This window comes from Trematomus bernacchii, unplaced genomic scaffold (assembly GCF_902827165.1).
Source record: "Trematomus bernacchii unplaced genomic scaffold, fTreBer1.1, whole genome shotgun sequence".
NCBI classification, from domain to species: Eukaryota; Metazoa; Chordata; class Actinopteri; order Perciformes; family Nototheniidae; genus Trematomus; species Trematomus bernacchii.
Genome location: NW_022987644.1, coordinates 948,684 through 974,155, shown reverse-complemented (window position 1 = coordinate 974,155; position 25,472 = coordinate 948,684). Strand labels below are relative to the sequence as shown.

General features: G+C 40.5%; 1 protein-coding gene across 1 annotated transcript; it reads left to right on the top strand.

Moving 5' to 3' along the window:
* Positions 1-24,606, top strand: npm1b (nucleophosmin 1b). The gene is made up of 11 exons (XM_034133801.1): positions 1-81; positions 386-468; positions 1,345-1,464; positions 1,655-1,748; positions 4,069-4,160; positions 5,935-5,984; positions 6,086-6,152; positions 10,947-11,045; positions 19,857-19,952; positions 20,049-20,123; positions 21,267-24,606. Exons 1-11 carry the CDS (start codon positions 33-35, stop codon positions 21,318-21,320), a joined length of 879 nt encoding a protein of 292 aa, XP_033989692.1. The 5' UTR covers positions 1-32; the 3' UTR covers positions 21,321-24,606.
* Positions 24,607-25,472: the final 866 nt, after the last annotated feature.

Here is a 25,472-nt window from a genome sequence, read left to right as displayed (position 1 = left end):
GATTACGGAAGTGTAGCCCACCCACTACAAAGATGGAGGACGATATCTCAAATTTGAGCAGACCTCAGATGTATTTGTTTGGTAAGCTTGCTTATTCAGGCAAACTTCAATTATTTTTGGTCACACAATAAATATAACTGTCATATTATCATGCACAAGTAGACATGTATCTATTTTTTACAAGAGAAAATAGCTTAAATCCTGCCTTCCCCAACTCGCGCCAATTCAGCTCTTTTGTTAGCTAGTCAAACAAAGCATAGAGAAACAACAGCTTTAGCAAAGAGTAAACATCTGCATGTCAGTTTAGTGTATGCATGTGTGTGTTGTGTTCCATATAAATACAAATATAGCGTTATTTACACATTGCACGTATCGTTTTCTGCAGGTTGTACCCTCAAATCCGACAAACGGGAGTTCAGAGTTGACGTAGACGACGATGATACGGAGCAGCAGCTGTCACTCAAAGCAGTAAGGATGGCTCTTTTATTGACTTTCCTTTGCACGTAGATGTACTGAACAATATGCATGTTAAAGAGGAAACATCACAAGGGTTAGATATATATTATTTAGCAGATTGTTTAGAAAACTTGAGCCACTTTATTGGAATTGGCTATTCACAGGGTTTCATGTTTCCCAGCGTAATGTCCTTTTAATATGCGGATACCTATCAAATTGCTTCACTTCAATGCACTGTGTGTTACCTTGGGTCAACATATTTCAGATACCCATCCATAGCTTACAGCCTGATGATTGTATACCCCTTACACCCACCAACATGTCCTTGTAAGACAGTTTTCCTGATTATAAACATTGATATATCTGCAGTAGCTGAATTGATTTTCAATGTTTGTTTGTTTTTGAAACATCCATTTCCCCTTTTTCTTTTGCATTTTAGACTCCAAAGATATCAATTACAAGTCTATTACATTGTTAGTTAATATGAAGAGACACATTAGCTCAAAATAGAGCTAGACCAACTCAAAACAGAACGAGAGCAACAGAACAACTTCTTATACGTAAATATTTAAATTAGTAGGAAGACGGATGTAAAGGGTGACATGTATTTTAAGGACTTATATTGCATATACATTTTATCTTGGGAACACAGGGATGACCCCATTCTAGACTTATTACCAGTAAAGTATGTAGTGAAGGGGTCACAATTGAAGCAAACTCAAAGTACAATCCTTAGTACTGCTAAGCTACCAGCAGGTATTTCCGAATTGTAGACCCTTAAGGGAGGAACTAATCATCTACAAAAACGTATAAGTGAAAAAATAATGTGAAGGGATATCTGTAGCAACATTATCCGGATGAATCAAACTTGGTGTGTTTCTTTTCCAGGTGTGTCTGGGGGCTGAGGCTGAGGATAAGTTCCACATGGTGGAAGTGGAGGGTCTCACCTATGATGGGAAATCAACCAAAGTCCCACTGGTTGCCCTGAAACCGTCCGTCATGCCCTCTGTGAGTGACAGCATTTAGTGATGTATTTAAGGGACTACACAATATTATATAAGTAAAGAAAAGGCACATATATGAGCAGTATATGGACATTTGAATGTAACATCACAGTAGCTTTAAGCCTCTTTCATGCTTACTGTCCATTGATTTAAGTGACCTGTGATATTTTTGTTAATTTGTTTTATTTGTCCAGATGACTTTAGGAGGATTTGAAATCACGCCTCCAGTCACCTTCCGTCTCCAGTCTGGCTCTGGACCAGTTCACATCAGCGGGCAGCATTTTGTTAGTGAGTATCATGTTTACAGTAATATGCTATTTCCTTTACCTCTTCTAGAATAACAGACATAAAGGAACAAAATATAACTCTGAATACATTTCCCAACATCGTTAAAATTAGGGATGCTCCGATCGCCAATTTTGGAGCCGATCGCCGGAATCAGTACCGGCCGATACCGATCGCCGATCCGATCGAGTAGGCGGGGCCTATGGGGATCTTCCATTTAAAGTGATGTTTAAAACTCAGTTAATGGGGCTCATTCACTGGCGCTTCCACAAACAACAACCAACATAATTATTACATTCAAATGAAGTACATTATTCAAGTTTACATTAACTTTGGATAATAACACGGGAGAAATGAGCGAAGTGCTCTCCTTTCCTCTCCCTCTCTCTCTCTCTCTCTCTCTCTCTTTTCCTCTCTCCCCCTCCCTCTCTCTCTCTCCTCTCTCTCTCTCTCTCTCTCTCTCTCTCTCTCTCTCTCCCTCTCTCTCTCTCCCTCTCTCTCTCTCCTCCTCTCTCCCTCTCCTGACAGCCCGTCAGTATCTCATGCAGCTCACTGATCCAGTAATGAGTGACCCGGCCGACAGTGAATAATAAACATATGTATAACTAGTTTAGCTTGTTCCAGAGGTAGATAAAATAGCTAAGTGTGTTAGGTCTAACTCTTAGTGTGTGTTTCGCTCCGCTCACCGGTCCGTCACAGCGGGTGGAGCTGCAGGATTTCTGCTTCACACACACGTTGCATACCGCTATTTTACTGTCTTTTTCGGACACCTTAAAATACTGCCAGACCGGTGAAGCCATTTTGGCGAGCTTGTTTTGCCGCGCACAGAGAAAAGTGTCATGTATTTTACGTCATGCGATCGGCTCTCGAGAACTCAACCTTTCTCAAAGAATATGTACACTAACACTTGAACCTGAACACACACATGCACGTGTGCAATATGTGGTGTAATGTGTTTTGGGGCCATACAATAACATTACAACAGGATTGTACGGTTATGAATGCATAATAAGTTAGTTATGATCAGAGATGGGGTCGTTACTAAAAAAAAGTAATATATTACATATTACTTTAAAAAAAAGTAATATATTACACTACTTCGTTACTCTCTACATAAAGTAACTCGTTACTTTACTCGTTACTTTACTCGTTACTTTACTCGTTACTTTACTCGTTACTTTACTCGCAGGGCCGGCCCGCCCCTCCCTACAGTCAGATCACGCAGACTGCTAAAGTTTTAAATGTTCTCTTTAGTTCAGTTTCCATTGTCGCATAAGACTGATCCAGATAGCTCTGACTATGGCTGTCCTCTGTCTCCTGCTGTCTGTATTTTGCGCAGTATATCTCTGAACGATGCGATGGTGATTCCACTGTGCAAATGGGCAACATTACCTCTACTATGAAGGATGCTACAAGCCTGTCCATCTCTGCTTTGGTTACCGGTAATTTTTGCTGCTTCGGAGTCGGCGGCGGGCGCACTCACAACATCCTCACTCTGGGTTCGGGGGTCCTTAGCTATTAGCTTCACCTTAGCATGTGTTCTTTGCAGGTGTTTGTTGAGGTTTGACGTGGTGTTTACAGCAGTGGATAACAGCTTCTGGCCTGGACACAGTTTGCACCTCACCGTCACATTCCTGTCTATTCTTCGGACAAACTCAAAATAATGGGCATACCTCCACCCCTCGAAAGTTATCGCTGACTCAGCCATGTTTATGCAGCACTGCACGTGGAAATGTGGACGCGCAGATTACGTACATATAAACCTGCGGCGGAAACCCCTCTTGTCTGTCAGTGTGATTATGACTGATTTTATAAAAGTAACGAAGTAACGCGTGTCGGGGCAATGTTAGTAACTGTAGTGTGATTACTGAATTATAAAAGTAACGCGTTACACTACTCCGTTACCGACAAAAGTAATATTATTTGGTTATGATGTAGTTCAAACAATATTGGATGATAGTCATTTTTTTGTTGTGTTTTGGATTGAGATAAATCGTGGGTCAAAATTGACCCGCGAACACCACGAACGGTAACAGCTTTCGAACACAACACAAGGGTTAAGGAATGAGCTGTCAAACCATTTGGAGAGTTGTGTTGTAGGCTGTTGTGTTTCTTAAAGCATTTTCAAGTATCAAGAATAATTGACCTACATTTGATTGATTTTGCTAACTCACTTTATGAGGCAGTATACCTCTAGTGAGCGGCCCAGCCCTTCCTATGTTTTTCTGTATGTGGCCCTCAGTGAAAAAAGTGTGGACCCCCCTGGCCTAGGTTAATCAGAAAGTATCTCTATGCCGTGCTGTAACCAGTGTTTGCCTCGTAGGTGTGAAGGATTCAGACGATGAAGAAGAGGAGAACAACTCGTCACCTGTGAAGCGGCCTGCAAGCCTGATGTCGGGGAAGAAGCCTCCTTTGGTAGCTACCTCAGTGTGTTTACTTACTGCTTCAACACTCTGGGAAAATGACCCCAAAGAAAAAGATTTAAGTTTAGTCAATCATTTTTAAAACTTTATTTTAAAGGTCCCATGTCATGGCCATTTCTACTGATCATAATTCCATTGTTGAGGTCTACTAGAATACATTTATATTGTTCAACTTTCCAAACTCACATTGGTTTCTCATACAGCATCTCTGTATAGTATGTGTATTCACTCTCTGTCCTAAACGGCTTGTTGGAGCTCCTGCCCCCCCTCCCTCCCTATGAACGAGACACAGCGAAACCCAGCCCGAAACCAGCCCGAGCACACACACACACACACCCGCAGCCTGGCTGTGAGTCTGTGTGCTCACACACAGACTCACAGCCTCGCCGCGTCCTGCCGTCTCAGGCAGCTGAGAAAAGATTGAGTGTGTGTGTGTGAGGAAGTCCAAATGGACCAATCCACGGACTTAACGTAACGGCTCCGGACCAATCCGCGGAGCCGTTACGTTACGTCACTATACCCAAATACGTCACTATACCCAAGAAGTAAACAATGGAAAAAGAGAAATCCCCAACGAGGCGTTCTGGGGCAGCATAGACAGGTCTTTTCTGCGTTAGAGTTTTACTCGCTACAGGGTGTACTTTGAGGGTTTGTGACTCTGCAGACCGTTTACATGCACAAAAACCTTCATGACACACAAGGGGACGGGTAATAACCAGAAAAGCATGACATGGGACCTTTAAAGTTTAGATGATATAAGGATCAAATAATGGCATTGGTGCTATTTCTGCTTGCTGTACGTCTATTCAACAAAAGGGAAAAGTGCATGTTTTCACATTGAGTGAAAGAAACGAGATAAAAAGCTGTCACAATAAGTCAATATTGAGAAGAGGGTTATAGTTACTTAAAGGTTGTTTTTAGGGATGTCCCGATCACCTTTTTTTGCTCCCGATCCGATTCCGATCATTTGATTTTGACAATCTGCCGATACCGATTTTTCCCGATCCGATCTTTATGCAATGCATTAAGAGGAAAAAAAAGGTAACAGATAACGGCTGGTCATCCAACGCGATGAATTCAGCTATCTTGGCTGTTATCTTTTTGGCCTTTTCACTGTTCTGGGGTAGTTTCTCTTTCCTTTTAAAAGTCTCTGAAAGTGTCGGTTGTTTCAGTGCCGTTACCCGAGTGGCCGCTGTGTACTCGTCGTGTTGTTGTTGGTGGTGTTTGTATTAGATTGGTCATGTTGAACGTAGCTCTGTTCTTTCCACCACGCGGAACCTCCGCCTTGCAAACATTGCATCTGGCTGTTACACTGCCTTCGCTTTTAATTTTATAATACTTCCAAACTCCTGACATTTTCTCTGTCCCGACTCCCGAGTCACCAGCTGAACGTAGCCTCTTGTTAGCTTACTGCTACTATTAGACACTGCGCCCACTCTGTTGCCAGATTTGAGAGAAATAAGCAACCAGGTCTATGAAAACAAGCCCAAAAGAAGCAACACATACATGATGTTGTGTAATTTTAACCCAAAACTAAGGCCTCAGGATGACTTTAAGACGTGAACATGGTCATTTTTGTTTTGTAACATTAAATAAAATGTATAAAAATATTTTATAAAAAAAAAAAAAAAAAAAAAAAAAAAAATCCGATCCCCGATTTTTTTCTCCCGATCCCCGATCACGTGATCGGATCGGGACATCCCTAGTTGTTTTGTGCAAAACTGTTATTATTTTCAAGATGATGGAATTATTATTTCTGCTTGTAGAAAAAACTGAAGATGGATTCGGACGACGATGACGACAGCGACGATGACGAGTATGTTTTATGCTTAATTTCACTGTGTATGTCTATTTCTCTTTGTTTGTGCAGAGACAACTTGGATTGTTTTTCACCTTTTATATTTTCCTTATCTTTAGTGAAGACGATGACAGCGATGAAAATGATGTGACGCCTCAAAAGAATGTTGGAAAAGAGCTCAAAAAAGTAAGCTAATCTATTTTTTGTGTTTAATAAAAAAAGCTGTGATACGCAACATTTGGTATCATGTCAAGAAAGCCTATCTGAATAAAATGAGTCTGAATTAAAGCCCCTTTTCAGTTACTTCTTTATCACGATCATCATGTTTGTACACAATAGGAAATTTTTCTTTTGGGATACAGAATAGAAGAGAATTGGGAGGGATGAAACCCTCGTTAATGGTCACACATGCAGAGCACACAGCACACACAGTGAAATGTGTTCTCTGCATTTAACCCATCTTAGTACTAGGGGTGTTTCTCAATGTCGAGTACGCTTGCTTGGTAGCACATGTCTTCTGAGCGTCTTGCTTCAGAAGCGAGGCAAGAATACTTCCTGGCATTCGGAAAACGAAGAGTGGAACAGGCGAGCAAGTGTGCGTCATATGAGAGGCCCCGCCTTACATTTTCCGCCACAGATTTAGGTATATTGGTCCGTGCGCAAAGCATTGTGGGGATTTTAAGACCGCGGAGTCCACACTCTAAATTTCTCCAAACGAAGTACGCCGGGCTCGGTAGAATTCCAAGTATGCTGGACATTGGTACAGTCCTTCGGCGGCACTCGATGACGTAGTATGCTTGAAATAGTGGCTCTGGAGCAGCCTTCCTCGAGATTGAGAAACTAGGAGTCTAGTACTAGGAGCAGTGGGCAGCTATTGTACAGCGCCCGGGGAGCAATGGGAATGAGGGGGGAAGGGGGGTGTCCGGTGCCTTGCTCAAGGGCACCACAGCAGGGCAGGAGGTGAACTGAGACCTCTCCAAGTAGCAGTCCACACTCCATATTTTAGGTCTGGTCGGGGACTTGAACCGGCGACCCTACAGCTCCCAGTCCAAGCCCCTACTGGCTGAGCCACTGCCGGATGTTGTGTTATTTCAGAGAGTCCAGACTATGAGTGGGAGTAGCAATACAATTCAAATAAAATACAAAAGGCACGTAACAGGGTATAGACAACACCAAATAATTCAAAGAGAATTGTTTGAATAAAGTCAAATAGACTTGAATGAAATTCGTTTTTTGTGATTTTTTTTTTTCTTTTCTTACCTTTTTAAGATTATGAAGAAAGAAATCTCTCCTTTTTATAATATTTTGAAATGTTTGGGGACTCATCACTGTTAAAACCAAACTAAATGTCTTTTTCAGGTCACCAAACTTTTATTATTACACTAGAATAATCCTACTTAGTGTTTCCAGTCCCCTGCTGTCCACCAGGTGTCAGGGCGCTCCTTCAGTTTTGTTTTTGTGGTAAAGGAATTCCTCCACCCGGCCCGCTCCCCTTTTTTGTTTCTACCAACATCACTTAAACTCCCACAGACTGAATCCTATAGTGGCATTTCGTTTCAGGCCCTTCCCATCCGTGCACTCACTGACCGTCCACCTCTCCGTACGAGACACAACATGGAACTTTTTCATCCTGTTCCCTCATGTACCCACCTGTTTTCCACGAGTAAAACACAGGGTCTGTGTGGCGTAATGATCGGATTTCTTCTCTGTAATCTGCTTAAATTCTCACCGTCTCACCAACAAGACGGCACTATGTTATCCTATTCACACACACGCACACACATGCATGCAAACACACTCAAAAGTATATATACTGTCGGCATGCACACTTACTGTAAATCTAAGTACAAATGCAAACATTATTAAAACATATCTACAGTATTTATGCAGGGAAGCACACACACAAACACACACAAACACACACACAAACACACACACAAACACACACACAAACAGACACACAGACACACAGACACACAGACACACAAACCAGTTATGGGAAACATCTTCCCCCATTTTTTTCAGTCCCTCTGCATATCTTTGTCCCTCTGTCATCCCACTGTTAATATGATTGCTTCTTTTTATCGTCTCATGCCATTTCAGCTTTGCACCTGGCCTTTGCCTTTGAACACTTGTTTTGCGTGTTACCACAACTGTTTGCAAGTGTGTGGGTGCATGTGTGTATCGGCCTCGTTTTTTTACCTCGGTGTCTGTTTGTGATTTCTTTTTTGTGCAAACTGTGCCAGCCAAAAAAGATCAAAGCGGGGCAGATGCGCATACCTGCGACGTGAGCGCGATCCTCGCCTCAGGGTCAGATGACAGCTGAGCATTTCTGTCACCTGTTGATTTATTCTGTTGTCTTCTCCTCCGATACATCCACCTCCATGACCTTAATCCTTTCCTTTACCCTCCTTCTCGTTAGCTCCATAGTTAACCTGTCTCAGTCTTTACTAATGGAAGCACTAAACTATAGAAAGTTGGGCTGGGAAGATCTTTTTACAGTTATTTCAGTAACATATTTTATTTAATCTTTTCTTGTTTTAACAAACTTCATTACTGTTTTTTACGAAAGAGGATTGTTGCCTCATGTGACATTTTCATTGACAAGTGATTTTTTTACGAGTTCTTACTTTAAAGTCCGAATTCTGAAATTTTCTGAAAAGATAATTAAATACTTTTTCCCAGAATTCTAACTTTAATCAAAAAAACATTTACTGTAAACATTGATATTTCACAGTGTCCTTTTAAAAAATGTCCATAGAGTTTTTTATGGACAGTTGGCATCACAGTCGTCCAAGTTTAAATCTGATTTCTTTGATCAGATATATTTGATCCAAACAGGACTCAGCTGAAGTCTTCCTGTGTTTTTCCTCGCATGGTTTTGATGTTTTGTAAAGTTGAATACTTTTTTGTTCTGGTTGGACCACATTGTGTTAAAATTGAATAGCCTGAGGTGTATGGTGCCTTGTATTTAGATGTCTGAGTTGCAATTTGACAGCTTTGCCATGACAAGTAAATCTGACATTATTATTTGAGACAATTATCATAATTTGTGCGAGTGTTGGCACTGAGAACACAACAGAAAAAGAGGATGTCACTTCAGGGCCCCAGCCTATAAGTCTTGTATAGCATTACAAAGATGAATCCAAACAAAAGGCCTCCATTGGTATTAACATGTCTTAAAGTGGACCTATCATGCTATATTTGAATAATATAGTGTAGGGCCATACCTATATAAGGCATATTTATACTTTTTCTTTTTCAAAATACCAAACAGATCATGCATTTTAGCCATGCCTCATTTTGCTCAATTTGACAATTTTTAGCTCTGTTTTAGCAAGGGCTGATTCAGTGAGAACAGCACCATCTACTGGCCTGGCATATGTATTACAGCGTCTCCAGCGCTTTTGAACGGCAATGGCCGTGGCTGTCTCCTCCTGATTGGTGGAGTTGGCCCAATAGCTGTAGCGCCACCGTCCTGACGTCAGGACAGTGTTCAAATCTGGATCAGTTTTTATCAGATCCGTTGCAGCCCCTTTTTTAGAGATTTGGGTATGGAGGAAAATAGAGAGGGTTGTGTTTTCTGACACTTGGTGAGTTCCCTGGAACACCGGGGACACATATTCATGTATAAAAGACGTACAAAAGTGCATTTTGCATGATAGGTCCCCTTTAAATCAATCATTCAAAAGTTTTAAAAATCATTAGACACAGGGAGTCAAATTGTATTAATCATTTTTTTACCTTTGACATGATTGTTGTCTGTCCTTTGTGTTTAAATATGAAAAAAAAGCGTTGCAACCACCCTGAAACTGCCTCACAGCATCTTGTATTACCAGGCATTGCTCGAGGAAATAACATGTGTAATTGCCTTGTAGCAGTTATGTCAACACAGGCAATTACACAGCTAGCCCATTCCAAGGAGAGGGTTGGTGCTCGGTAAATGCAGGTACTTGCCTCGGCTATTACAAGGTAATTACACAGGTGACTGAGAGCAATGGAAACCTGACAGGAAGGCCTCCAGTGTGGAGAGCAACAATGATAAGTTATCGGGGGACCAGTGTCCGATCAGTGACAAATTACTGAGTGTTTCTAGTGCTTCGTAAGCCATTTCATCAACAATGCTGGGAGATGATTTCAGTTTCATTCCATATCAAGTCAACTTTGGTTGTCAGTTTTAATGGACACACTTTTTTTTCACAATAACTTCTTAACATTGGAACTGCCACTACTCCTTTAGCCTTTAGTGTGACATTGTGTTGTTTTGTGGTTGTTGTAGAATATATGCTTTTGTGCACATGGGTAAAACGGCTTTTAACATTAGCCAGCATGTGCAGCATTGAAATGATTACAATCTAAAATGGTTGAGTGAAAATGACATGAACAGCTCATGGCAATCGAGTCAAGAAAATTAACCACAATTGCAAACACTTCTACAAATGTGGTTCCCGTTATGTTACAAGCTGATTATATTTTGTCAGCTGTAAAAGAGGCTTGGCAATCAGACCTGTGATATGGGAGTTTTCAAAACAACATGACACGACTACCAGAGCACCAAATGTATTTTAATACATGAAATAATATATTAGGAGAAAACTGTGGGAAGAAACCACTGTCACAGCTTGAAACAAAACAACAGGGATATGATGGATATAGATATTATTAAATACTGTAATTGGCCAGCAATCTGACCTGAAGTACCTCAGTGTTTGTAAGTTAGTTCAAAGTTAGTCAGCATACTTTTTTATAGAGGGTTAGTTAAATGAACAGCTGCTTTGATGATTTCCTCCTGCTGTCATGTCACGTTCAATTTTCTGTGAATAACTAAGCATACATTTTTTTATATATTTAATTATATTTATTTTTATGAGCTTTTCATTAAAGCAAAATGGTGAATTCAGCTGTTTCCTCAAAATATAATGATGTCATACTGGTGATATTGAATTTCTATATTTGTTGTGTTTCTTTTACTTTTTTCAGAGTCCAGGGTTTTCAGCAAAGAAGCCCAACAAGACTCCGGTGAAACAAAACGGCCCCTCAGGAAAACCATCAGGATCAGGGATCAAACCTCAAGTTAAGGTAGGAAAAGCATCTTTGTTTCCTCGTTGTTATTTAGTTTATTTATCAAATCAAATCAAAGTTTATTTATAAAGCACATTTAAAAGCGATTTTTGGTCGGGCCAAAGTGCTGTACATGTAATAAATACTACAATCACATAAAAACACAATACTACAATCACAATAAAAGACAATAAATTACAACAGATATATAAAAAACACAGGGAAAAGTCAGGAGTCGTGCTCCGCTCTAACTAAAAGGCCAGGGAGAAGAAGTGTGACATTAAAGTTGTCATTTAGTTGACAGCCATTAAACTGTAGAGCAAGGGTCAGCTATTGTGGTCAACTAATGGCGCATTTCCACTACAGCGCGGTTTAAGCGTGCCGTGCCGTGCCCGGCCCTTATTTGGTTGCGTTTCCACTAGGCGTAGTTCCGGCTAGCGGGTACTTTTTCACAGTTTTTCTGGCTCTCCAAAATCGAGGTTCTTTCCGGGCCAACAACCGGGCTGAGTATGCTAAACTAGTGAGAGAATCGCTGGCAACTACAACGAAATGAACATATTTGACCGTAATTTAATTGTAATACACGTTTCAAAATGATGCCGAAGTAACAACATACTGATACCGGTTAGTAAAAACCTTGAATTAATGCTTTGACAAGTCTGCAGACAGACGGCAGGCGAAAACCTTTTAAAATGCGTGGTTGCTGAATGGAGATCGGCTAAGCTAACGTTGTATATGCTCCGACCGTCCACACTCACAACAACGGCCTATACAGACATAAATAAACCAGCGACTGTATTCGCCATGACACAGGCAGTCTGTGGTTTGTACTTGTTTAACTTTTGTCTAGTTTCTGAACAGATATGAGGAGCTGTGAGCTCTGAGGGCTAACAGCTAACGGCTGATGTTGGTTTTGTGTTTCTCATTGAAGATGACATCACGGCTCCGCCTACACTGCGTTACTATAGTTACTACCCCAGTTCCTAAACTGTAATGGAAACGCAGCATAAAGTGAGCCTGGCCTACCAAGGCCTAGCTATACCGTACTAAGCCGTGCGAGGCCCTGCAGTGGAAATGCGCCATAAGAGCCAGGTTTCTCAGCAACACAGGTCTACAGGTGCAGTGAAGTTGGTCTTCAAATTAAAACAAAAATAATGTGACATAAAACCAATTAGAGATAGCTAGGGCTGCAACTAACAATTCATTTGATTCTGGATCTGCCGATTAACTTCTAGATTAATTAATTAATCATTTAGTCGATGAAATGTTAAAGAAATGTGGATCATGTCCATCCCACCCCAAGGTGAAGTCTTTAAATGTGTTGTCATTCCAAAACCCAAATATATTCAGTTCAATATATTATATAAATCAGAGACAACAGGAACTCTGCATTTTAGCATTTAAACTAACTTTAACTGTTTTTAGATGAACAGCATATTTGGCAATCATTGAATCATCGATTTTGGTAATTTGAGAAACAGCTTTTAGAGACGTATATGTTGTTACATATATATATGTGATCACAACTCCCCAGAAAGAAAAGCAGTAAAGAGCATGACATGGAAAACCTTGTACTTCTTTGTGAACAGATGTGAAACTCCCACTTTTAACAGGATTTAAACCAGGGATGTCCAAACTACGGCCTGGGGGCCAAATGCGGCCCGTGGCCCACTTTGAATTGGCCCACAGCTAATTCTAAAAGTATAATGTAATACGGCTCACACCAGAAACTTTTGCTTGTCTTATATTGGACTTCTTAATTATAAGTATATACAAATATACTGCACAGCTGTATTCATGTGTTAATTCACGTGTTAACCCTAACCCTAAGCCCTAAACCCAACTTTCTAATAAAAAGTTTGGACACTCCTGATTTAAACATTAAGGTATGGAAGCAAACAAGAGACAGAAGTATTTGAATTTTATCAGACACCAAATTAATAGCATTGAAAATAATTACTTTGAAAATCATGTATCTGAATTATTTTGCTCCGAATTTACCTATGTGAAATAAAAATGTAACAATTCAAGTTAAAACAATTAAATTGCTTATCCTGTCTCTGGGTAGCCCGGATGATGCTGCATCGAAATGTTTGACGTCGAATTTTAAACACCGAAATTGTCCATTCAAATGTTTTTAACTTGAATTGTTACATTTTTATTTCACATAGGTAAATTCGGAGCAAAAAAATTCAGATACATGATTTTCAAAGTAATTATTTTCAATGCTATAAATTCGGTGTCTGATAAAATTCAAATACTTCTGTCTCTTGTTTGCTTCCTGCCTGCCTTTAGTGCACCTATTTAAGTCAAAATGAAACCTTAAAAAAACGTTTTTGTGTGTTTTTTTTAAATACAAATAATTCTAAAAGAGAAAAGGTGTCTTCGACCTAGGATAATAGTTTGCACTTTTTGGCTTTCACAATTTAAATATACCAAAGAAAACTTGGAGAGCCTTCCCATTCCAGAGGCGAGGAATGTGATAAATGCTCATCGCAATTATCTCAACCTGATAGTTGATTTCTCCGATGGAATGTGTTGGACAGCCGCCTCTCAAAACCCACAGCTTGAACTCTGGCTCTCTTTAAGCAAACACACCTGACCTCTAACGGGTTTCCTGGGGGCGAGGTTTAAACCCGCGACCCCTCGACCTGACCCCGCCAGATAGAGTTGCGGCCAGCTTTGATGCCCCCCCCCCCCCACCCCCCCGACTCCCCAAAGCTCCCACACACACAAGGGAATACAAATTGGAAAGATCCTTTGCAAGTTTACAAATTTCACAAGGCGTGAAACTGTGATAAAAGACGACTTTGATAGAGACTCTGTTTGGATAAGGCATTATGTGTCGGCAAGGTTTATTGCCAAGTAGGTTTACACTTACAAGGAATCTGCTTTGGTGTATATAACTATGCATAGATACACATAATGAAAGGAATGTGGTTATAAAGATAGGAGCAAATAAAGAAGATTTTAAGTACTAAAAAAAAGAAAATCACACATATTTGGCGATAAAATATATACTAGTGTACCAGCCTTTCAAGACAGCTGTGCAATTTTTATAGGTAGCAATAAACGGTAATGGGCAAAATACAGTAGAATTGGCAAGGTTCACAGTATTTTGTAAAAGGAATGGCTCGCATGATAATGCGCTAATGTAACGCACTGTGCCTGTAAATGGAGCCTGCTACATACGCTGAAAGCACAACATCTCACACACTCGCAAACCTCGTGGTCATTGTGAGCAAATCTTATTTTAAAACTGTGAATCCTGCACACTCCTCTGAACATTTTGCACATTTCTGTTCAACTCCGCCTCTTTTTAAAATCTGCTCAGCTCTCCACTTTAAAGCGGACCTATCATGCAAAATGCACTTTTTGATGTCTTTTATACATAAATATGTGTCCCCGGTGTGTCAGGGAACTCACTAAGTGTCAGAAAACAAAACCCTCTCTCTTTTCCTCCGTACCCAAATCTGTAAAAACGGGGGAACAACGGAGCTGATCCAGTCCATGTCTAAAATGCATGATCTGTTTGGTATTTTGAGCAAAACACATCATAGATATATATTTGTATATATCTTGAGACCCATAATATAAGCCTGAAAATAGCATAATAGGACACCTTTAAATTCTAGTATTCTGTTATATTTCTACTATAGTTGTACAATGTACACTTATGATATTCCTTGCATTTGTAAACCTACAATAAACCTCATTCTGATTCTGAATGATTTGTTTCTTTTCGGACGGTTTTGAAGAAACACTTTATTTTTTTATGATTTTAAACACTGAGCCACTGGATTTCTGAATTCCTGAGGCAGGAGAGTGTTTCCCCCTCAGGCCAGAGTCCTCGCTGAGTGGGGGCTAATTCTGTAGTGGCCGTTGTCCAGACATAACACGGTGGCTCTTGAAATGCTCTTGGGGATTAGCCGATCGGCAGCTAAACTGCTGAAACCATCCCAGCCAGTTTAACTCTCTGGAGCTCTGAAAAGCCCCCGTCCCCTCTCCTCTCCACTTCCACACAACAACTGTTCCCTCTCTACAACCCATTCACACCCCTTACTTCCTGGACACACCTTCTCCCAATTGCTCCCATTACCAGCGTTTGATGTCTGGTGCAGCTTGCGCTTCCAGATGCCCCTGAGCAGCGAGGAAGCGGGCGTGTGCGTCTGTTTTTTCTTTTTCTAAACGCAGGTGACTGGTCATTAGATTGGCTTGTCAGATCTGTTGCCAGTTGCCGCAGTTCTCACCTCTCGCAGCCCAGCGTGAAGCTGCACCTTCTTGTGTAACAGGCTCGACATGAGAACCAGATAACTAGAGATGTGCCGATCCAAAGTCACTTTATCTCGCAGCTGGTGTGTTGTGATTGATGGGTTTTCAGAGACGCTGATGCCTTCGAGCACACGTCACAGTCGTAAAACTATATACCACTTCACTCAGGCTTATCCCAAAAGGGTGTGAGTCATTGTTTTAGCGACTGATTGACATGTGTTACAGCAGGTGCCTGCCTTGTTAGTGTTAGTTACTTTCCCGTGAGTGTAAGCTTGTTGGCTTCTAACAATTAATCTCCTGAATTGAACTGGGAAACATCCCAAAAACTCACATGTGCAATTTATAGGTCTAAAGTCACAGTTTCCATTGAGCTGATATGTTCCCAGACGAGGGCCTCTGAACGCTCTCATTCCAACAAAATGACATCCGTGGACAGACCTGATGAGCAAAGGTGTCCCACCATGTGTTTGCACTGGATTGAAGACAAGACATCAAATGATAGTGTGCTTGTGATTAAGTTCTCGTGGCATCTGTAATCATTGTCTGGGTCCAGATGAAAAAGCTGTGTTGTGTGTTTATCAGCTGTTTCAGGTCCACAGCTGTCCCTTGGAAGTAGAGAGCTTCCCATAAATAATAAATACGTAGTACATTTGTTTGGCCCGGAGCCAGCAACATATGTGCCCTTTTTTTTCTTTCGGAGTGTGGTATGTGTGCGTCAGGGTTTTCTTCACTTTATACCTTTTGATCTGTGCTATAAAACGCAGATCTCTTGGGGACAGGGACAGATGATTGCATTTTTCAAACGAGAGAGAGAGAATTTTTATTTTCTCCAGATGATTCCACCTGCTTTTAACTGTTGCAAGTCTTACTGCAGGTTTTTACAGCCTGACGTTGCTAAAGGGGTTTGAAGTAGTTACACATGACATTTGTTGCTTGCTTTTATCAAAACAAGCTCAAGGAGGAGATTGTTAAGAAACCAGCTTTCTTACCTATACCTATAGCACTTCAAGCTGTATCCAACTTTTAAGAAAGATCTGTCTCTATGGCAGCCTAAAAGTGTTTGCTTGCAACTTGATGTATAATAATAACATGAGAGTTATTGAAACAAGTAGAAGAAACCTGGATTCAAATCCAATGCATGCTTTTTTTCCAGTAGGAATGGAGATCTTTACCCTTATGGTCTATGCTAGTGTAGAATAATAAATATTTGTATTAGTATAGCACCTTTTCATGCAAGGACGCAGCCCAAAGTGCTTAATAGAACACGCAGAAAAACCCGACAACAATATTATAATAAGAAAAGAAAAAAACGTGTTCAAATGCAATAAAACATGAACAATGATACCTGTTAAATGTTCCTGAATTAAAAGCCATAACAATATAATAAAAAAGCAAAACAAAACAGAAAGAGGTTGATTACAATACAAACGAAAACATGATATCAGTAAAATGTTAAAGTGGACCTATCATGCTATATTTGAATAATATAGTGTAGGACCATACCTATATAAGGCATATTTATACTTTTTATTTTTTTTTAAATACCAAACATCATGCATTTTAGCCATGCCTCATTTTGCTCAATTTGACAATTTCTAGCTCTGTTTTTGCAAGGGCAGATTCAGTGAGAACAGCACCATCTACTGGCCTGGCATATGTACTACAGCGTCTCCAGCGCTTTCGAACGGCAATGGCCGTGGCTGTCTCCTCCTGATTGGTGGAGTTGGCCCAATAGCCGTAGCGCCACCGTCCTGATGTCAGGACAGTGTTCAAATCTGGATCAGTTTTTATCAGATCCGTTGCAGCCCCTTTTTTAGAGATTTGGGTATGGAGGAAAATAGAGAGGGTTGTGTTTTCTGACACTTGGTGAGTTCCCTGGAACACCGGGGACACATATTCATGTATAAAAGACGTACACAAGTGCATTTTGCATGATAGGTCCACTTTAAGTTAACAAAAAAAAAAATGCTTAGATAGTTTTCTGTTCTAAGATCTACGGGGAAAATAAATTGTTCTGAAGTAGAAACAAATGATTAAAGTAGAGTCCATTTGCTGGTGAGCTTTTACTGTATTTCTCTGCCTCGCAGGCTCAAAGGTTTCTTTATACACGGCACCTCTTCTCTCTGAAATGTGTGTCTGGCTATCAATGAAACCCTGCAATTTCACTGGATTCCACTCTGGCTTTACATGTAGAGACAGGCTCTGTGTCTTGTGTAACATGCAGTCACGATGTATGGCGTGTGTGTGTGTGTGTGTTGTTGTTGTGTCATATTCAGACACTTCCTAATTGAGGACCTCTGGGGCCTCGGCTCTGAACACACCTGTGGCCCCGATTGTTCATGTAGCTCTCTAAATTGTGGCCCTTTTTTACATGATATCCTGTATTTTGATCAATCAGATCAACATGCAAGTCATAGCAGTATCATAATGTGTTTTAAGTGACCACTGTTTAAACTAAGGCCTTTGCTACACTTACAACATATGTGTATTTATGGGCTTTCCATGTACTTAAAGGGGCCCTATTCTGCTCATTGTCAGGTTCATATCAGTATGTAGTGCTCATACTGCCTGTGCTGCAGCACCTCGTTTCACCCTCTGTCTGAAACCAGAGCCCAGTCTGCTTTGATTGGTTAGCTGGCTGGCTCTGTTGTCAACCGCTTAGAGATGTTCCGCCCCTTATCCAATCACATGCAAGGTGTTGGAGCGCTAGCCAATAGAAGCGTGAGTGTTGCGTAGTGATGTCATTATGTCCAAGCTATAAATCAACGACTTTCATATTACATTACATTTAGCTGTCGCTTTTATCCAAAGCGACTTACAATAAGTGCATTCGACCAAGAAGATACAAACTAGAAGAAAACAGAATCATATAAGTACATCAGGTTTCATAGAGCCAAAACATTTCAAGTGCTACTCAACTGGCTTTAGATAAGCCAGTGCTTTGTTAGTATATAAGTGCTTTGTTAGTAATTGTATTGCTCGAAGTGGAGTCGAAAGAGATGGGTTTTTAGTCTGCGCCGGAAGATGTGTAAGCTTTCTGCTGTCCTAATGTCATTAGGCGCGTTCACACCAAGTACTTTGCCGTATTTAGTGCCGGCACTCAGTGCCCCGGCACTTATTACCCCAGGGCATTTAGTATAGATCGCGTTCACACCGGAGTACTTTTCCCTGAGGGAAGATTACGCAAATGAGCCGCTGACGTCACTTCGTCTTCTTCTGCTTTGGGTTTACTGGCAGGCCGCAAACAACTTCACGGCGTATACTGCCACCCGAAGTCCCCGGCCGGAAGTCCCCGGAGTTGGGGACTGGCTTCAGTAGAAGCTGCTGGGACTCCCAGCAGCTTCTACTGAAGCCTTCAGAGTAAATCGCCAGAACGCCGACACCTCCTCATCTCCACCGCTCCCATGTTTTATTTTGTGTTGCCATAAGTTAGTCTCTCTGCGTTTGTGCACTGGGCTAATGCTAATGCTAATAATGCTAATGCCAGGATAATAAAATGGCGGCTCTACAAAACATTTCAGAGTTGTACGGGGCGTGGTTTGCAATTCGCCCAGCCCATCAGAACTGGGGCACTTTTTTCCCCCAGGAAAGTACCATCTCTCAGCAGGCACTAAACATGGGGGTAAAAGTTTTCTGAACTAAGTTCTCTTTTTGGTGTGAACGCGACATAAGGGGTACTAACGGAACTAAACGCGAAAAGTCCGGTGAAAAGTACTCCGGTGTGAACGCGGCTAATGGGGAGCTCATTCCACCATTTTGGAGCCAGGATAGCAAACCGACGTGTTTTTGCTGATGGGAGCATCATATAAATCAACGACTCAGGCAAGGATGGAGTTTTTCGGAGAGAAACTCCCTCTGGAGCATTTGCAGACCATTGACATGCACATACATATATAACACACTACAGGAAAGGGAACACCCCCAAAAGCATAACAGGACCCCTTTAAATGGTGGTTTTTTGTCTTGTGTTTTTTGTCTTGACCATTCAGAAATGTTTACAAGAGGAAACAAAGTGTTATCTTTTCTTGTGGAAGTCATTAATTTTATGTCCGAAAAAAACACATTATAAGTTTCACTTCATTTCCTTTGGTTCGGTCGTTAGGATTTGACATCAAGGGCAAAAAACACATTTGACAAACAATCTGTATTACTCATTGGAGTGTAAGGGCTTGCCCTCTCCTGCTTGCAAACAATAAAAAACATAATTTGTACCTGATGTATTTGTAAAGAAAAGATGGTGTAATTGGGCTAGCATTTGTCCTTTCTGGTGCTTTTATCTCCGTCCAGCTGGTGTCTCACGCCAAGCCTGTAAACACAGACCCAGACAGAGCGGGTCACGATACGGCTGCCTGTCGGTCAGCAAGTGGATCTATCACTAACAAGTTGTGTGTTGAGTTCAAACATGAGCACAGAAAGATACAGGGTAGAGCTGAACCTGAGTAAAACAAGACATATTGCGGCCTTAAATGAAGTTATCTCTTCATCTACAACTCTTTAAATCTCTCTCTATTTGACACTTGGATCAGTTCTTCTTATCTAGTTGTTTTATTTTCAAAGACACCTGCCCCAGGAAAAGACAAACCCCAGGCTGGCCCGTCTAAATCTCCCTCTCTGACTGAGATTAAGAGCAAGTTGTCAACCGCCGCCAAGGAGGTAAGGCTGTCATCTTCTTTTTTTGCAAATGACCTCTCTTAATTGAATGTGTGACGCAAGGCTAAGCTGATGATTTAATGGCCCTTTGTCCATCAGGGGAAACCACTACCGAAGACCGAGCAGAAGTTTGAAAATTACTTGAAGAGTTGTTTTAAAATCGCAGACCAAAAGGTAAGTAATCACGAGATGTATTTTGTATACTATATAGTTATTGATTGCACATGGTTTGGAGAGCCCTGATTACGAGGCATCTGAGACTGGTCTTTGTTTAATTCTAAGACCTATGTTTTAACTTGTATACCTCTTGCATCATAAGTCTCATAACCGTCAGGAGTTTGGTTTGAAGCCACGCTCACATTTATATCAACCTTCGTCCCAAGTTTTAAGAGCTTTTTGCCTTGATAGATGCCCAGGAATGCATCATGGTTCCTCACACTGTCCTCATACTGTCCACTTTGCCCCAAATGTCTCCGCAGCACAGCGTGTTCTCTTTGAATTATATTCATTTTGTGTCAGCGGGCTCTCTTGAGATGGAATGGGAGTACACCTGCCAGGGCAAACTCTTTCTCCGTGATTTACTGGCGTGTGTGTGTGTCTTGTGTAGCCTTAATGAAGGGACTGGCGGTATGTGGATGGTACCAGTCTCTTTCACATTCAAGGCCTTTTGACCAACCCGACCAAAAGGTTTTTTTTTTTTCTTTAATGCAGGACTTAAATCTTTTCTAATGCTGCTTGTCATTTCAGAACAAAAACAAGAGCCCCCTGCACTTTGTTTTGCAGAGCATGGATGAATCACCCTTTAGATTATCTCCACAAATTCTGTAATTCAAGGCCGTGTGTCGGATAACAAAGCTGTGTTTTCTGCATCAAAACATCTGCAGGAAGGCAACCACTGCAAAACATGAATGTGTGTATAACAATGTACAGTTATGAGAGCAGGTGAAAGCTCTTTAGTGCGGCACGAGGGCTGGGTGGACAGGGGAAAGAGTGGGGGTGTGGTGGGGGCTTGTTGATCCCAGTGTGTAGAAACATCTGTGGAAGTGCTTTGGTTTCATCAGCCAAGCCTGAGATCTGTCAGACCTGGAGCACCTAGTCATATACTCTGGTATGTTACTGTTGCCCCCACCCAACCCCTCGTCGTTCCCCGGCTAAACTCAGCGTTCCCACAGGCGAGACGCACAGAAATCATGCTGTAGTCAAAGTGAGTCATGACTCTAATGCGCTGTAGCACTTCATTTGGACGATTTATCATTTATTTTCTATTCTGCTTTTACCCCTCCCCTCCCCCTCCCCTTTTCTCTATATCTTCCTCAGGTGGTCAAGGACCTTTGGAGTTTTGTAAAAACACTGAAGATTGAAAAGAAGTAACAAACGTTGTTCTCTTGAAGCATTTGTATGTGTTGCCTCCTGCAAGACATTTAAAGGCACAGTCTGCGACATTTCCTCTTCGGCCTTATTAAGTGTTACTGAAAAAGGGGTAACGCCGTTTGTGATTCAGGGGTCATTTCCAGTAGTTTAGATGTGAAGCACCTTTTTGGAGCTAGTTCATAACTCACAAACTCGCTCATTCATGTTTATCAGACAAGCTGTCCACTTCATCGCAATCTGCACCACCTATAGGCAAGGAAAGGAACTGCACACGCCTTTTTAAAGAAGTGGCACGTGAATGTTGCTCAACATGCTGCAATTATTCATATTTGCGCCGCCTGCATGTAATAACTGTTGCACATGCATGATTTTATTAATGCAATAAATAACAACGTCATTCAGAGCCAAAGATCAAATCTGGTCAACTAGGTCATTTGTTCAGGCACTTGTTCACCAAACAGAATATCTCTAACCAAAAGGAGCGGCCAAAGACATCGAATCTGATGCTTTTGCACCTAGATGCAGCAACGATTGTCGATGTGCAGCTATAGAAATGAAAGCGATTACACAAAGTGAAACTGTCAAACTACACAGGCTGTTCCTTTCCTTTCCTTTCCTGTAGAAAGTGAGATGACGTCATATTTCTTCATGTATAGAGGACGCATGTTGCAGACTGCTTCTGCTGCTGCTTTCAGGTGCTTTGCGTCCATGACACTTGTTAAGTGTGTCCTTGTTGTTAAGTCAACAATGCAATAGGAGATATTGCAGAATGTGCCTTTAAATATCTGTACTGTTAACTGAGATACATCAGAGTCAGATTAAATGGGAATTAAAGCAGCAGTATACACAAGGATGGTCAAGACAGCTGATGCAGAGGGACTGACGATGTTTGACTTTTTAAAGTGTTTTGTTATCTTAGCTTCTGTCAGGCTTAAAGAAACACATTTAGCTTGCAAAACGTGCTTGAAGATTGTATTTTTCATTTGTGCGGTATAATTGCTTTATACATATTGTTTTAAAACATGTATTGGAGTAAGATGAGTCCATTTTATTTTTAAATTGTCTTATAGTTTGGTCATTACTGCAGCTAAACACGCATTAACGTTTTTTTACACCACCAAGGGGTTACCTATTTCTTTCCTGCAGCGAAGATTTACTGTTTAAAATCATTTCACTGAATCTCAATATCAAACCTTAAGATTCATATACATTAATGAATGTGTACTTTACTAGTGTTACATATATTATCACGTTAATCTGTTCAGTAAACAAGAAATAGTTTATTTGTGTTTTTACGGAGACATTTCTGGATGAGGGTCTGTCGTTTGTTTTTTACTTTCAATTCAAATGTAATTCTGGTTAAATTAGTCTGAACTTGCACACCTTTTTTCAAATGGCCTTGTTTAAGTAGAAATTCATATGAATCCCCTTACCTTCTGTGATAACCTGAGAGGGTTTTTATTGACCATGATATTATAAAATCATCTGTAGCGAAAAAACCAGGACACAAAGCATTCTTGATAATATTATGAGCTCTATAAAAGCAACACAGCTGCCCTGACTTAAACCCCTTTTCTTTAAAGTAATATACATTAAATACAAAAAGGCAAATAGATTTGTTAACGAGCTCCAGGAGTATATTTACGATGTGCTAATCACACCTCTTCAGTGCATTTGAATGAACTGGTTACAAGCCTATGAAGACAGATTATCTTATTTATTACAACATAATCATAAGGTATAGATCAGAAAATAACAGTAACATCACGTCACATTTACAGAAAACGCTGTAAAGAAAACTCAACCCCATAATTGTTCACACTCTTCTATATCAGTGCCCTGATGAGCATACATCGCCCCGTGCTTATGTGTTTATGGTCCTGTATAATGGGTTTTATGAGACAAATGTTGGCAGCAGGAGACCATCGCCAACCAATTAAATCGCTCGGTTCAACCCTCTGATTCTCTGTAAAGGATATTTCAAATTCCTTAGCTGTAAACGTTAATTCTTCTTTAAAGGTGGGGTAGGTCATTTTGGAGAAACCAGCTTGAGTGCGCTAGAATTAGAAAATACACAGCCGGAACAAATCTGCCACTTCCTTACAGAGCCCCTCCTCCAACACGCACGAACGCGCACATGACCAATGAGGGCACAAGATAAGTTTGTGCACAGATGGAAGGCTGACAGGCAGGTAGGCCATCCAGTTATTTTAGCCGGGCCGGCTCAAATGATTGGTCGTGCTTTTTACAGTACTACAGCTTCCACAGATGACATTTTTTAATGGATTTTTTGTCAAAGCACTTAAGATATTCATTGCTATCGGGATGTTAAGAGCATTCCATGGAATATAACAAAAAGTGTATCTCGAGCCGGTTTCTCAAACTTACCTACCCCACCTTTAAAGTCGCCTGTATAATGTTCTTTAATATCAGAATTTGAATATCGATAATATCTTTTAATAGGAGCAAGATGCCATCCCCAGGATTCATTGATTGTATTAACTTCTTCCCTTCTATCAAACTAAACAGACTTCTTCCTGTAAATAAATTATTAGTTCTGTTATTTACTAGTACGGCAGCTAAACAGATATATTTGTATGTGTATGATTAATCCGCCCTTTGCTAATAGCTTGTTTTGTAGCTTGGATCTGTTTTCATGGTCTTCATTTGAAATGTGTTTTAGTTAGGTGTGAAAGTGTTGAATATAATTTTAAAACCGTCTTTGTGGGTAAACATGTTGTTTGTTTTTCTTTCATTTTAATCCTACTGTTTACTTTCTTTTGATTATGTAATTTGAAAGCCATCGCCTAAATGTGTAGTAGGAAAAAGAGATTGTAGTCTGTCTTGATAACCTGATGTGTTAAGGGTTTTATTTTAGTAATAACATTTGTTTTACAAAAATACAATTGACATTTTCTGGATTATGACTAGTAGATAGTATCTACCGTAGCATCAGAATAAAGTAATTCTGATATATTATTTATAATGTCTTTGACCCCTCTGTTTTGCCCTCTGTTGAACATCTGCGTCGCGAGAGATATGTCAATGCAAATTAAATTAAATTGTCATACACTGTAATATTGGTATGATTAGATGATGTTTAAAGTGTTGAAAGAAGTGCATTTTGTCCGTTTAGTCAAATTGTTTTGATTAGTTTATGCATGAATGCTCCTGGTGGATATTCATATATGTGAGACATATCCATCCATTTCCTTCTTTTTATTTACCTGAATAAAGTGAATTCCAGTTGCTTTTGAGTCCAACATTTTGAAACTGGTATGAAAAATATGAGTCCTCTGAATTATTTTACTATTGCAAACTTTTGGTAAACAGGTACTCAACATACTGTGTTCTGTGTTTTCCACATTAAGTATATTTCCTGATCAAAGAGATTATTTTAAAGGGGACCTATCATGCAAAATGCACTTTTTGATGTCTTTTATACATAAATATGTGTCCCCGGTGTGTCAGGGAACTCACGCAGCGTCAGAAAATAAAACCCTCTCTTTTCCTCCGTACCCAAATCTCTAAAAACGGGGCTACAACGGAGCTGATCCAGATTTGCGTCCGATATGACGTAATATCGAAAATGTAGGCTGGCTTTACACCCACAGCCCTATCAGAAAGTTGCTATCAGAAACAATGCCCGACTGTTTTGGACGTAATATGGTCGGTGCATGTTTACATTAGCATCGCTAACAGTCAGAGCTAACCTGTACTGGAGAGCATGTGTGTGAAGAAGCAGGAAATAAAAAGGAACTCACCTTGTGGTATAACCGGCAAGAGAGAAAGCCTTTGAGCTCCATACTGTTTCAGAAATAATCCTTGATAATCCATGATATGGCGTTTCATCACGGCAGTATTTAGTTTAGACAGTAGCTGCCGGGTCCCGCATGAGCTCAGCCCCCTCCTTTTTTCTTTTTTTTAAAGCTTTATACCCCAAATCAGCACTTTTGAAACAGGAAGTGAAATAGAGTGATATGAGGCATGGCTAGAATGGGTGATCTGTTTGGTATTTTGAGCAAATCACTTCATAGACATGTTTTTTATATATTTTAATATATCTGAGACCTATGCTATTGCCTAAAAATAGCATGATAGGTGACCTTTAAATGACATCGAGTGAGTATTTTCACATTTCATTTGTGACCT